Source organism: Zeus faber (genome assembly GCF_960531495.2).
Source record: "Zeus faber genome assembly, chromosome: 1".
Classification (NCBI taxonomy): domain Eukaryota; kingdom Metazoa; phylum Chordata; class Actinopteri; order Zeiformes; family Zeidae; genus Zeus; species Zeus faber.
The window spans coordinates 46,600,431-46,615,025 of NC_137193.1; the positions used below are offsets into that span (position 1 = coordinate 46,600,431).

Genomic DNA, 14,595 nt, shown 5'->3' on the forward strand with positions numbered 1-14,595 from the left:
CACTAGTATGTTATTCTTTCTCCTACTATAAATGACGGATGAAATCACATATAATTTCAGTGTCACCGAAAAAACCTTTTTGTGCCGTCCAAAGTCTACAGATGTAAAAATTCAGTGGATGTTATTGAAAAAGGCGGAAAAGAGCCGTTTCTGGTGTTTTAAGCACGCCTACATTTTCTACTGATTAAGCATGCGTACGTTTTCTGTACACCTCGCTGGGAGTGATGAGCAGTAGAGCCCAGATGGCCAAACTCAAATTATGTTTAATAAATAAAGATCATTTTAAATTGAATCTACCGTCAGAGATGTCTGTAAGAACCAAAAAATCACCAAAAAACATATTACTGACATGTGTATTCCAAACGTAATAAGTCCTGCAAATGATGGAGACAGAAGCAGCGATTGGTCGCGTCAGACAAAAAGCTTGGTGTGGCACGCCGGGCAGTAGGGTTTCCCGCGCTGCTCCTTGAACACGCCTTGTCTGAGCTGCTGCAGACAAAAGGCGCAGACAAAGTGCTCCGGGTGGAACTTGCGGTCCAGGGCGGAGATGCAGCGGCCGGTGATGGGCTCCCCGCAGCCCCCGCAGAGCATCCCCTGTCGGGAGTGGAAGTGCAGCGAGCAGAGCGGCCGACCCTCCAGCTCCATGAAGCAGCCGTCGGTGAAGGGCTTCAGACAGTCCTGGAAATGGAGATGGCGATAAGGAGGAAAAGAGCAACTGTGAAGCTTAAAATTATAGATTGGAATAAGTAATACAGATGTATTAAATAAGACGCTGGAATTAGCCTGGCAAGATCAGATCAGCTGAAGCTATTGAATTTTTTCACCTTAAAACATAATTTTGCTCCCTCACAGTAAGTTATTAATCTACCTTTACCCTTACCCGTTACACCTCTTATATACCCATTATTTATGGAAGGCATTTAGTATATGTTCTGTTTGTAATCTATCTTTTCATTTATTTATGTGTGACAGTGAATAAAACAGTGAATAAAATTTGTTTGATTTGAAAATGTTCCCTTTCTCATCGGTTGTGGCCGTAAATTTTCCATACAGCAGGACGCAAAAGTCTGACTTCCAGACGTTATTATTCTTTCAGTTCAATTTAATTTCACTACGTTTCTCTTAAGACACGGCTCCTTTACAAGAAGTTAAAAGTGCAAACATAGTCAAGTTTGACCAGGTGTACTGGGTAGTCCAGTGCATGAAAACAAATGAAAAGAGAAACCTACACTCTGGGAATACCGTTCCCAGTTTGATTTATTTGCAACATTTCACGACTTCTTCATCAGACACAAGGTTTTCATTATGGCCTGGTGGTCAGAACTCTGCAAATGAAGCAAGTGTGTGGGTACAGTATCTCTCTCATTTTATCCACGATATTGTACTAGAGCCAGAGCCGTGTGTGTGTGTCCGTGTGTGTGTGTGTGTGTGTGTGTGTCCATGTCTGTGTGTGTGTGTGTGTGTGTGTCCGTGTCTATGTGTGTGTGTGTGTGTGTGTGTGTGTGTGGTCTCACTGAGCAGACGAAGCACTCTGGGTGCCAGGTGCCGTTGGCTGCAGTCAGGTAGTTCTCCCTCACCGGCTCCGCGCAGCCCGAGCACTTTGGTACAAACAGGAGGTAGAAGTCCTTGTTACAATATGGCTTCCCGTCCTTCTCTAGGAAGCCTTGGAGGAGGGAAATAGAAACATATTGATTGATTGATTGATTGATTGACTGATTGATTGATTGATCGATTGAGTGATTCAGAGGCATTCATCCAACACAAAGCCACCCCTGCCAAAAGTCAAAGACACAGGTGGTTGTTTGGAACAGTTGAGACTTTCACCGCATTCCATCGAAGTTGAAACTCAGGAAAATCCGACTTCCCTCTCGGAAAACCGCAAAGGAATAGCCTTTTAAGTTGCAATTCCAACTCTGAATTTAATAATTTTACAAGCTCGCCAAACAAAAACACACAAATTTAATGCAGGCGTCCATGTTTTCCCGAACATTTAGCTCGGAGATGGGAAGTACCGACTCTGAATTACCGACTTCTAACTTCCAATGGAAAGCGGCATTTACGACCCGCCCGACATGACTCTCCGACCTTCAGTTCCGAACGGGCCTCCACAGTGGGCACAGAAAAAGTGCTCAGGATGCCAGCTCTGCTCCAGTGCCGTCAGGATATTCTGCCGGAACGGTCATAAGAGCATTGAATGTAAGAAAATCCGTCACAGGAATACATCATGGTTCTACTTCGCTAGAGTAGGTGAATCAGTTCATCGGATGTGACTGACTGCCTTTCCAACCTTCATGATGGGTCCCTGGCAGTAGGCGCAGCGGGGAGAGAACAGCTGATGGTAGTCCTTCTCACAGTACGGCTTTCCCTCTCTCTCAAAGAAGCCTCTGGTGCCAAATTCTGCCTTACACACCGTGCACGTAAAGTGCTCCGGGTGCCACACCTCGCCCAGGGCTGTGATCAGCTGCACAGAGCATAAAGAGACTTAGACCCCGTTGACACCTGGTATTAACGTGCGTCTCTGGTGATCCGATCCCGAAGCGCTTTGAAGACGCATTGGGAGCCGATCGCTCAGAGCACATTCGGAGGTGGCCTGGGCCACATACAGTATGGCCACATTCTTTTGGCGGTGGAAATGCAAACGTGTTCTGGACTATGGAAGGCAATAACAGCAAATAGGCGGAAGTGCATACTCAACAGCGTCATATTAAAGTTAAAACAATTTAGAAAAGTCTCCCCTTTACAGAAGTGCAGGATTTATTATTAACAAGTGAAATATTTACACAAAAACATCCTTTTTTTTTTTTTTTTTACCAAATGAAGTCCCATAGCACCGGAAAGGAAAGGGGACACAGGTTTTTTATTTCCTTCATTCCATTACGCAGTGATCAGGACAGTCCCTTCACTCAGTTGTGTTTAAAAAAATGTGTTTCATTAAAAGTACGAAACTAACAGAAATAACTACAACTAAAATAAAAACACAATTTCTATTTGCGGGGACACGGGAACCGAAACGTGCAGTGGACCGGAGATCGCTCCCTCTCCATTACGCAGTGATGGGGACAGTCCATTCACTGAGTTGTGTTTAACAATTTGGTTTCATACAAGTAGAAACTAACGGAAACAAATAGATCTAAAATAAAAACACAGGACAACCAGCACGGGAGCCAAGAAAAAAAAACTCCACTCCAATTCTCTGCGTTAGGTTTACGTTTCTCATACAAGTAAGAAACTAAGGAAACAAAATAAATCAGATTTGCATGTAGAGAAGGGAAGTGAGATCCGATCACAAGTGGTTACCCGAGACACATGTGGAGACGCATCTTAGTGCGTCAGAATGCGTTAGAGCTCAGAATTTGAAGCATATATTCTCTAAGATTTTCTCTTCTCTCTTTAATTTATCATTTACCTTCCCCACAATGGATTTGCCACAGGAAGCGCAGTGGCCCTTGGCGGTTGTGCGAACGCCGATCTTCTCCAGGTCTGAGCCCAGCCCTCCCAGCAGGTCATCGATGGCGTCTGTCTTTTTACCCGAGGTCGAGGCCTTTGCAGTAGAACCCGGCTCCGTGCTCCCCGCCTGGTTCTCCTCGGAACCACTTTGGATTTTCTTCTTCACCGACTGCTTTTGAGCAAGTGGAGGTGGAGTTGAAGAGGCTGGGCGAACCTAATAGATGACAATAAATAAAGGTTGGTGGTGTATCTGTACGTATTTACTTCCATTCGTTTTTAAAGAGCGACAAATCCTTTGAAAGTCGGTCATGTATTGCTCTGCACTAAATGTACCAATGCTGACCCCTGCTGGACAATCTGAGTGATTCCCCTAAAATGACAGTTCTACCTACAGTAGTTGTGCATGCAGAAAATAAAAACATTATATTTACAAGCATGAAGTCAAAGTATACTTTATTTGGAATATTAAAAATATTTTCTACATATCTAAAATGACCTCCACCCTCATGAAATATTGTAATGGAGACTCTGAGGTATTTTATGTTATTAAAGCAATAGTAATGTATCCTAATCAGAGCTCATACTATGCCTTTAAACTTTTAATATTTTGAAGAGTCATATTTTTGGCTATTGCATAACACCCAATGCACTGACCCCTTGGCCGAGGCCGAGCAGGTCCTGCATGATGGAGTCCAGCTCGTTTCCCGCTGAGGTGGAGCTCGGGGTCGCTGCCATGGGCGGAGGAAGGTCACTAACACACAGAGAGAAAGGTTGTTTTTTTTTGTTTTTTTTTCTCTCCCTTAACAAGACACGGGCACCCCATAACATTTTCCCAACCTTTCCCAACCCGTCTACAGGTCTTTTATGTTATTTTAACATATTTAAAGTCTTGTATTTATCTACTGTTTCATTTGGCATCCAAAACACTTTGGATTCTTAGAGACAAATTCATTCTCTATGTATGTCACAGTACAATGCCCAGTATAGTTATTACGTTATACTGTGCGTATTAATGCATAACAACAGAGTGACACCAATTCTGTTGTGGTCTTTGGTTGCACAAGCGTTTCCTGTTCACTCAAACTTAAAAGTTAACCCCTGCGAATTGATAGCATTGCTTGTGTGAAAACCATTTTAGTAAAAATGAATAGTACTTCTGGGGTAAACGAAAAACAAAGGGATTTCCTTTGACACACCTAGATACTTTCTACGCCTGCTTTTATTTATTTTCTTTTTTTCCTAAATTGATCGACGCATGTTGATTTTGTACTTCACTTGCCAAAGGTATTAATGGTTTGAATTGTTTCAGTTGAAATAATCCTGGACTTTACCTGTACACATTGGAAGTGTGGGACTTATTCCTTCCGAGGGCAAGTTCATAGTAACGTGTTTCCTCTGGGTCCTGAGCAGAAAGTGACGATCAAGACAAGAAGCCCAATGAAAGATTTTGCTCAGACTTTTTTAACTTTTTACATTAACACTTGACATCAAAGTAAGGGAGGGTCATTGCAAGACTCTTGACACGAACGTGAAGCGCAACCAGGCCGTCTTGACCAATCACCAGCTGCAGTTTAGAAACGAATGGCGCAACCTTCTTGTGCATTCCAAACAGTCACACTGTTGTTGCTGCAGTATGTTGGTGTTATTTCTCGTGGGGAATTTGCACGCCTACTTTTGAATGTATGTATCTAATAAATGTAAACATATTTCAAAATATATATCTCATTGATTTGTCTTTTACTTCTTCCTTGTTGGAAGTGGCTCCACTGCTCCTGTTCTCAGCCACTGCCTCAGCACCGGCAGAGTTGAAGGCCAGCTCCTCCAGCAAAGAATCTAGAACGAAATACATGGAAATTATCTGAATAACCGACATATTGTGCACACACTTGAAATAGAGAGTGATCAGCCCTGGTAAAGGCGACGGTAAATGACTTTGGCCGGGTTGCGTTTGCGGCAGCTTCCTGAGGAAGTGATGGTGAAGTGCAGAAGTGAAACGTTCGAAGACGTTTGAAGCGACAAGCATACGAGCGTTGCCATGATGCACCGTTTCCTTCTGCACACAAAAAAGTATGTCACAGATATTAAAAAAAGAAGATACTGCAGCAAGGAGAGGGTATTACAAGAGGAAGTTCACGAAATCCTTGTTGTATTTGAGCGTTTTAGCACAAAACACACAGTAGCGCATGGAAGACATTCACAAGTTTCCACGTTTTCCATGTTTGCCTGAGCCAGAAAAAGCTATTTCCTTGTGAGTTGTTTTTTTTTTTTTATTATTTGCATTTCATTGAATATTTCATTATCCATTTATTTGAGGATGGCTAATATTTAAAGTGAGTCGGTTTTCTTGGGTTTAAAGATTTCTCAATGGGAACAATACGATTTTCTAACCAATGTTGTAACTAACCTTACATATCAAGAATGGTATGATGAAATCACTAGAAAAGTAAAAAATAAATTAAAAAAAATAAAATGTATCATTTTCAAATGCCACATCAAAAAAAAAAAAGTTTTTAATGATAAATGACTTGGTCTCACAAAAGACAACTCAAAATAACCCTGCCTCTATTATGTTCAAATAACCATAACTAAGAAAAATAAGGTATCATGGCATGAATATAATGTGATGTAATTTATATGTAATGTATATTTGTAGCATTATATGTAAAACGTAAAAGAGACATTGTCTCACCCAGTTCATCCATGGTTGCTCTTCCTCTCAGTATCAACGTCGGAATAGCAGTCTGTGTGTGTGTGTGTGTGTGTGTGTGTGTGTGTGTGTGTGTGTGTGTGTATGTGTGTGTGTGTGTGTGTGTGTGTGTGCGTGCGTGCGTGCGTGCGTGCATGCATTCAGTAACCACACTGCTTAGGTTCAGGTGCAACCGGAATAAATATCAACAATTATTAATAATTATACAATTTATTAATTTTAATTGTATATTGTTGTTGTAAATATTATTGTTGTGCATGTATGTATGTAGTTATAATTTATTAATATTATATTCCATTATTTTTTATTTCTGCAATAAATGACAACAGTATTTTGAATAATTAAAAAAGATTTCTGAATTTCTCTTCCTCTCTCTCCTAATACACACACACACACACACACACACACACACACACACAGATTCTGCTTGAATAGAGCGTCCATCTCCTTGAAACTCCTTACCACAATTTCGGGACATTTTCTGGATGAAATAAATTCATTTTAGCTCTTATGTAATTGTGCTGGTATGGCCAGATAGCTTCTTTTCAGTATCTAAATTAAAAACAAAATGTTTTCTACGTGGAGTTGTCCCCTGACCCTGAGTTTTTGGCTCCAGTGCACACAAGAGAATGACACCGGGCTCGGGGCAGCCACTCCTACGAACAGCCATGTCTAAGATTTCAATAAAACATCAAAACATTGGTTGCATTGGATTGGATGTGTTGTCACGGTGTCACACTGCAGTGTAGATCCATGTTTGTGCTGTTGTGGACGACACTGGGTTTGACCGCACGAGGCCATGGACCCCATTTGAAGATCTGGTCCCTGGGACCCAGATCTGAAGATTGTTATTGTTAGATTCGATTTAGTCCAACTTTCCATACATGTCTACACTATAGTTACAGAGATAGCAGTGAGAAAGAATAAAAACATTCGTGTACATTCTCTAATGATGCTTAAATCTTATAAATGGCATAATGGTGCAGTTTAACTATCGGTCGCTTTTCCGAGAACCACTGCTACAGCATAGACTGATGTTGTTATGGAAATATATATTACATAAAGATTGAGAGTGGAATATCATGATAAAGTATAAGGTACCTATCGTATCCCTGCATTACACTTAATTAATTTTGAGCTTTGAGCGTTATAAATGACTACAGTTCACCATTCCTGCCTGAGCATCATTTTGCTATATTTCCCAAATTTTTACAAACATCATTATTATACCATATTGTTATATTAGGAAACCCTGATGTGCCTGAATTTCCATGAGTGATTATTAATTTTTTTAAATATTATTTATCTCAATGAATCGTCATTGCAATAATAATAACAATAATAATAATTTATTATTATTCTCTCTCTCTCTCTCTCTCTCTCTCTCTCTCTCTCTCTCTCTCTCTCTCTCGAGTTAACTCGCACCACCACGGTCCATACCATTATCACACACAAATGGGTGTTTCTGACTATGTACGAAAGTCATACATCCTGACATACATGAGTCAGACATTTACAATCGTATTCCACAGAACGAAGACATTTATTTAATGTATAAAAAAAAAAGGTTTTCAAGTTGTGTATTTTTTTTTTTGCCGGCAGCTCTGAACACCCTTAATAATGGTTTTGTTTGATCGGCGGGTGTGTGGTTCAGTCCTCGTCGACCCGGAAGTGCCGGTGTTTACAGCGTAGCCTCTGTTTGACGTTAGCGTTAAGCTTTGTCCATTTGCCTCGTTTTGTTGTTTTTTTTGTGCACTTTCACATTTCACCAAATCCACTGACACTTTGGAGGAGAATTGTTGAACAGTTTACATGTTGTCTCCTTTGCACCAACATTTCATCGCTGAAGGACCACGGACAGTTCGTGCAATGCTCGGCTGGCTAACGTGGCTAACTCCACTCGACTCCCGTTAGCGCTTGGTTTCATCACACGCTGGGAAGGTATAACTGTAAATACCAGTCCTCTCTTAATTGAGACTCATCACTATTGAACAGCCAGCAGCTTTGATTGTGTTCTCTAGATGTTGATGACTATATTGCATACAAATATTAAGCTCATATTTATGCTTCTTGTTGTGTATATAATTGTATAACTATATTCTTTATCATATCCACTCTGTTTATAACCCTGTGTAGTTGTACTCGAACATATAAACACTACATATAATGCACTACATATACAGTTTCATGCGTTACATTTCAAGTTGTTGATACAGAGGTGTTGTGGTTTGTGTATTGTTTACTTTTAGGTTTATAGTATATTGCCATTTTTCTCAATTACTTTTACTTTATTCAATGAATTTTTATATTTTTTACTTTATTTTATTTTGGTGTGTACTGCTGTGACACTGCCATTTACCTTTGTGTATGAATAAAGTATCTAATATAATCTAATATATATATATATATAGATATATCTAAATATATATATATCTCCCTTTTTCTTTTTCTTCACACTCTGTTTGGCACAGCCCTTGGGGTTTTTCCCCTTGTCATTTCACTGCACCGTACTTGCTTGACTGCATGTCACGAGTAAAGAAATCTTGGCTCTTAAATCCCCCCCACCCCCCACCAGGCGCTGAGAGCCATGGGCGCAGAGAGCAGCGCCGTGCGGAGCTGCGCCCTGGAGGAGCCGCTCCTCACCCTGCCCTCCGGACTCACCATGCACCCCGCGGTGCTCCAGGACGGGAAGCCCGCCTCCGTGTTCGTTCACAAGCAGGGCAACGAAGACAAGGTCAACAAAGCTGCTCAGGTAAATGTCTGTGATGATTGCGTTGCGTTATGATGTCGGTTTTTATGTCAGAAGAGCGTGGCTCTTCTGTAATGGTAATGAAGTTTTCTGTGTGGAACATGCATGTTCTCCTCATGTTCAAATGGATTTCCTCCGGGTGCTCCGGTTTCCTCCCACCCTAAAGTCATGCATGTTAAGGTTAGACACTCCTGGGATGCTCCTGAGCAAGCCATTAGCTGTAGATCTGGAGTTGGTCCGTGGGCGCTGTGCTGCTGCTGCCCACTGCAAATCAATAGTTCAGAGGTTATGTAATGCAGAGAACAAATTTCCCCACGGGGATCAATAAAGTTCTTCTTCTAAATGTCTATTGCTATATACACCTTTATTCTATTAGTTACTTACACAGTCTGTCACATGTCTATCTGCCGTGTGTATTTTCATTCCCCCGGGCATCAGTTGACTACCGTAACATGTCAGCAACTTTCTCGCTTCACTTCCTTCAGCACCTGAAAACCTTGCGGCATCCGTGTCTGCTGCGCTTCCTCTCCTGCTCGGTGCAGAACGGCAACATCCACCTGGTGACTGAGCGGGTTCAGCCACTGGAGCTGCTGCTGGACAGCCTGCCACCAGAGGAGATCTGTGCCGGCATCTACGACCTCCTGCAGGCTCTTGTTTTCCTGCATGAAAGGGTGGGTCAGTGAAAGATAAAGATTAAAAAAAAAAGTCTAAAAGTTTCTCTTATTGCAGGCTTGCTAGCAACCATTGTAGACTTTTTTTTTTTTACTGCGTGAAATGTAAGAACTGGACAATTAAATGTTTTTACTAGAAGTTGTAACTAAGTCAGTAAGCTTCCTCGGGAAAAAAAAAAAATAGTGTAGCATTTGAATAACATTTTTAAAGCGGTTTAAGTACAACATGAAATGATGGGTAGACTCAAATATGCCAGGATTAGAACACAGCTGGACAAAAGTAAATTGAAGAAAGTTAAAACTGAACTTGGTGCGAGAATCTTTTTTGGTGAATAATGTATGGTGGCCACAGTGCTGACTGCTGTAGGTAAACACAAAGCAGCTCAAAAATGCACAGAAAATCTGGAGGCCGCATATAAGGGTTTCCTTTGTCTCGTTCTGTAGGGGAAATCGAGCCACAACAACGTGTGCATGTCATCTGTGTTTGTCAGCGAAGACGGCCACTGGAAACTGGGAGGGATGGAGACGGTCTGCAAATTCCCTGAGGCCACACCTGAGGTGACCGCAAGAACGGGATCATTTTTTCAGTTTTGTCTGACACAGCTTTTCCATTTGTTTAGCTACGAAGCCCTGAAGCAGTCACAAAAATCCAGTCCTTTATTCAGGCGGACCTTTTAATTTGTTTGCGTTAATTTGTTGTAGAAGCAGGAGATCCGGTAGTGTCTGTCACCGTAAAATAGTCTCCCTGATATCATGAAGCATAACCTCCATCACTTCTCATGCTGCAGTGTTGTCTGCAATGTCCTCACATCCAGCTTTAACTGTAAATTAAATTACTGTCAGTCATTTCTGAATCACCCCTCATTTGTATTCTACCTTCACAGTTTCTCAACAGCATTCACAACGTGAGAGAGACCAGTTCTGTTCCTCCGGAAGAGAAGGTAAGGGGAGCATCTCGCCGGATACCTCATCAATTATTATCCTGCGGCACACTCGGTGATGTGAGTGGAGTGTTTTGTCGTGTGTTTTCTTTCTTTTTTTTATTTTATATATTTTTTTATTTTAATTTTTTTGTAGGTTGAGGGCTTCAAAACACTCTCAGATAAACACGCTCACTCCCGTGACTCTTTCTCATTCGGGATGATGGTGGAGACACTCATCCCTCTCCTGAATGGTTACGGTGAGTGTCGGTTATTTCTTTTTTTCATCCGAGTGAGAGAAGGTTTAGTAGTTTGCCCATTAACGTTCTGTGGTCCAAAGCAAAAAGCCCTGAACTTTGTGATGATCCTTCTCCCTCCACTGATATTCCTGTTGTTCAGTGTCGGAAGAGTTGTCTGCGAGTCTGAAAAGGACGTTGGAGTCGGGCCTGCTCTGCTCTGACCACTTGTCTCGGCCGGCGCTCAGCTCGCTGCTGACTCACGACTTCTTCAGGTTCGTCCGAATGCCTGCCGTTGTTGCCCGTCTCCAGTTTCTTAAGTGGAAGAAACTCTAACCCAGGATTTTACTCATTTCTTAGAAATGACTTCCTGGAGGTTATGAATTTTCTGAAGAGCTTGACCTTGAAGACGGAAGAGGAGAAGAATGAGTTCTTTAAGTGAGTTACAGCACGTTCCCCGACCATCTGCAGTTGTGGTTCCTAAGCAACCTATGGAACAATGTTTTCACATCGTCCCCTGAAACAGACAATGGAGTAATGCAGTGATGATATTGGACGTGTTTGTGGTGACGCGTAGGTTTTTGTTGGACCGGGTCCAGAACCTTCCACAAGAGCTGATCGCCTCACGCCTTGTCCCCAAGCTACTCAACTCTCTGGTCTTTGCTGAACCCATGGCTGTAAAAAGCTTCCTGCCACATCTACTTAATCCAATGAAGGGTAAGAACGCAGAGAAGGCATTATCGATACTGTTGATGATGGAACAACCTTTTCTTTTTAAAGCACAAGACCAAGTGTTTGTTTTCACCCTGAGCTCACGTTTCTCCCAAACCCGGTTTCTCATCCTCCCACCATTGGTGATAGAATCCAGTGGCAGAGGCAGCGGCGAAGAATGCCTCCTCTCCATGTCTCTGTATCGCAAACACGTGGTGCCTCAGCTGCTGAAGCTCTTCAAGGTCAACGAGGAGCACGTCAGGATGGTGCTGCTGGCTCACATCCACATCTACGCCCAGTTCTTCTCCCACGACGAGCTCAAGAATCAGATTCTGCCTCAGGTGAAATGCTGTTATCACCTGGGAAACCCATCACTACTTGCACATTCTACAGCAAGACGATACGAGAACCTTTTCCTCGTCTGCAGGTTCTGCTGGGAATGAGGGACACCAATGACGCCCTCGTGGCCATGACCCTGCAGAGCCTGGCCGTGCTGGTGCCACTGCTCGGCGCCCAGGTGGTCGTGGGCGGAGAGCGGACGAAGGTGTTCAAGCGCACAACGCCCAACTTCACCAAGTCCACGGAGGTCACCCCCGAAAGTAAGCGACACATTTTATTTTTATTTTTATTTTTTCAGCTGCGGAAGATGAGGCCTGGTTCATATTTCCCTGGGCAGCGGCTGGCCTGGGCACATGAGGTTATCTGTGCCAAGCATGCACAGGAACTAAAATGATAGTACTGATTACCGGTCTAGTGTCTAAATTATATACTGTAATTAGTATTGTGATTTGTTGTGGCTCGACATTTATATTCTTGAAAACATTTTATTAATTTTTTTTTGCTTAAAAGGGGGGATGGCAGATTTTAAAACTATGCCCAAATGCAACAATTACTTAAAGGAGAAAGTACGCTGCAGTATTTTTATTTTATTTTTTTAACTGCTTTGCGGTGGAAGTACTGGGTGCAAGGACCGTAAACATTACTACTCATGCACAGCTGGGCTTGGACTATGTAGCAGGCCAAATTGTTTGGTATGCAGATGGAGATTTGGCCGTTTTGACTCTTGGACTTTCTCCTCCCTCCTTTAATGATAATACAAATAGCTTTCAATGACTAAGACACTTAAATCGATATAACTACAATCGAGCTGCTATGTTGCCATGAGCAGAAGATATTAAGCTGCACTTTCAGTTGTGGAAGTATGGGAACTGTATGGGTGTATCAAGTTTTCAGAAAAATACTTTTAACCCTAGATAAACATTTTATTTAGCATTTAGATTTCACTCGTTCCACATAACATTGTCATCTGCACTCTTGTTCTTTAGCCTCTCCTGTTCATATAGTTGGAGGCTCACATCCACAGGTTGCACAGCCTGCCAAGGTCCTTAGTCTGTTCCCAAAACCGATGGGAGCTGGGGGAATTGTCTTGGGGAACCCAAGTAAGTAGTCTTTTATTCAGTTATTATCATTAATTCTTTCTTTAATGCTGCTGTTCCTGATAATAATCCTCCTCTTTTTTTTTTTTTTTTTTAACTGTGTTTTAGCACCCAGAAGAGAAATGTCTCTCCCCCTTAACGGCTTCAATGAAAACGGCGAGGTGGAGTGGCCATCCACCAGCCCGGAGCAGCCAGGGAGGCAGGCCGGTCCGGGGGAGGACTGGCCTGACTGGAGCGACCCTGAAGATGGTGAGAAGGACAAAGGGAGGCAGCCGGTCCAGATCCACATCCAGGCCTCGGACAGAGCCCCTCCGGTCAAGCTGCCCCCCACACCTCACCGAGGGGAGGAGCCCTGGGACAACTTTGAGGACACAGAACCCACCTCAGACGTGTCCCCCACCGTGTCTGTACCGGACCCAGTCATCCTCAGCCCACCCAGAGGGGGCGCCACCTCTGCACCTTTACAACCTGCAACTGAACCCCTAAGACTGGGATCCTCCAAACCCCTTAAACTAAACTTGGCCCCACAAGCCTCCGCAGAGAGCAAGGTCACCTCATTGTGGGACAGCAGGTGGTGTGACGAACAGAGTGTTTTCGATAAATCACAAAACCCTCCTTTTACATCCAGAACCAATCCCACAGCACCAAGGAAGAACGGCGGGGTAGTTGGTGGCCTCGGGGAGGAGTTCACCATTGAGGTGAAGAGGAGGCCAGATAGAGACCCGGAGCTTGACCTGTTTGCAGACATGGTGCCAGACATCAAGCTGTCCTCTCCAGCTCTGCTGCTGCCTGGGGAGAGCGGTTTGGGTCAGACTGGACTGTTTACATGTTCAGAACCCCTGGGGAGAAAGTCTTCCATCGACGCTTTAACAATGACTGCCAAGTTCGCAGCTGCAGATATGACAGAGGTGAATATACAAGGCCGCTATCTTTCTTTTCTCTCTAGTAGCTCTTGTGTTAAAAAATTAATCTACAGAGACGATTACATTTAATAATTCCTGTCAATAGTATCGTGGGGAACATGGAAAAAGCTTTTCATACCAGTTTATTTTATGCTTATATCTTGTCTCCAACGTTGACAGATTGTTTTCTCCACAGACAGAAGCAGAGGGCTGGGGAGATGGAGAGGACCTTAACTGGGGGGATGAGAACTGGTGAAAACCACTGCTGGCTATTATCCAGAGTTAGATTTTAAAGATGAACCACTGGAATACATCAACGGCCCGGACATCCCATCGACCATTTCACTTTGAGTCTGCCTTTCAAGTGGAACTTGCTACCCCAGAAAGGGGTCCAATCACCAATTGCAAAGGTGATACAGTAAATACGAATAAAGGGGTAGACTTTAATACTGAATTATACATTTTTATGTCATACATTTGTTATGATCAGGTAGCGTTTACTTTTGTACCGGGGAAGCAGGCTCCTAATCAGGTAGAGGTTTATTACCAGCTAGACTGGGAAGGAAATGAGGCCATCGTTTTTATTTTGTTGCCAAATTCTGATTAAAGCAAGTGATTGAATTATTCAGAACTGAGCCTGAAGTAAATGCAGATTTTTCATCTGCTTCCATCCTCCACTGTGCCATGCCACTGGCATCAAGATTAGGATGGACATACAGTATGACAAGACGGTGTCTTGTCCAAGTTTGATTTGCATTTTGAAGGGGGCGGCTGGCACATTAGATTAATGAAGTTTAGAGTGATAATTTATTGGTA

The 14,595-nt window shown here is 42.8% G+C and overlaps 2 protein-coding genes across 2 annotated transcripts; one reads left to right on the top strand and one right to left on the bottom strand.

The window, feature by feature from the left end:
* Positions 1-411: 411 nt before the first annotated feature.
* lpxn (leupaxin) lies at positions 412-4,141 on the bottom strand (the record flags this gene model as incomplete). Its single annotated transcript, XM_080008653.1, has 6 exons — positions 4,102-4,141; positions 3,407-3,661; positions 2,288-2,461; positions 2,086-2,167; positions 1,515-1,663; positions 412-678 (listed from the first exon to the last, which is right to left on the bottom strand). Exons 1-6 carry the CDS (start codon positions 4,129-4,131, stop codon positions 412-414), a joined length of 957 nt encoding a protein of 318 aa, XP_079864779.1. The 5' UTR covers positions 4,132-4,141.
* A 3,743-nt stretch (positions 4,142-7,884) lies between these two features.
* scyl3 (SCY1-like, kinase-like 3) lies at positions 7,885-14,573 on the top strand. The gene is made up of 14 exons (XM_080008555.1): positions 7,885-8,095; positions 8,730-8,906; positions 9,389-9,574; positions 10,019-10,132; positions 10,459-10,515; positions 10,652-10,754; positions 10,894-11,005; positions 11,091-11,168; positions 11,308-11,447; positions 11,592-11,782; positions 11,869-12,040; positions 12,767-12,880; positions 12,986-13,785; positions 13,976-14,573. Exons 2-14 carry the CDS (start codon positions 8,742-8,744, stop codon positions 14,033-14,035), a joined length of 2,292 nt encoding a protein of 763 aa, XP_079864681.1. The 5' UTR covers positions 7,885-8,095; positions 8,730-8,741; the 3' UTR covers positions 14,036-14,573.
* The last annotated feature ends 22 nt before the right edge of the window (positions 14,574-14,595 follow it).

Coding starts and splice junctions, on each gene's coding strand:
- scyl3 (XM_080008555.1), top strand. CDS start 8,742: ATGGGCGCAGAGAGCAGCGCCGTGCGGAGCTGCGCCCTGGAGGAGCCG. Junction 10,133..10,458: donor TCCCTGAGGCCACACCTGAG/GTGACCGCAAGA, acceptor CTACCTTCACAG/TTTCTCAACAGCATTCACAA. Junction 12,041..12,766: donor CACGGAGGTCACCCCCGAAA/GTAAGCGACACA, acceptor CTTGTTCTTTAG/CCTCTCCTGTTCATATAGTT.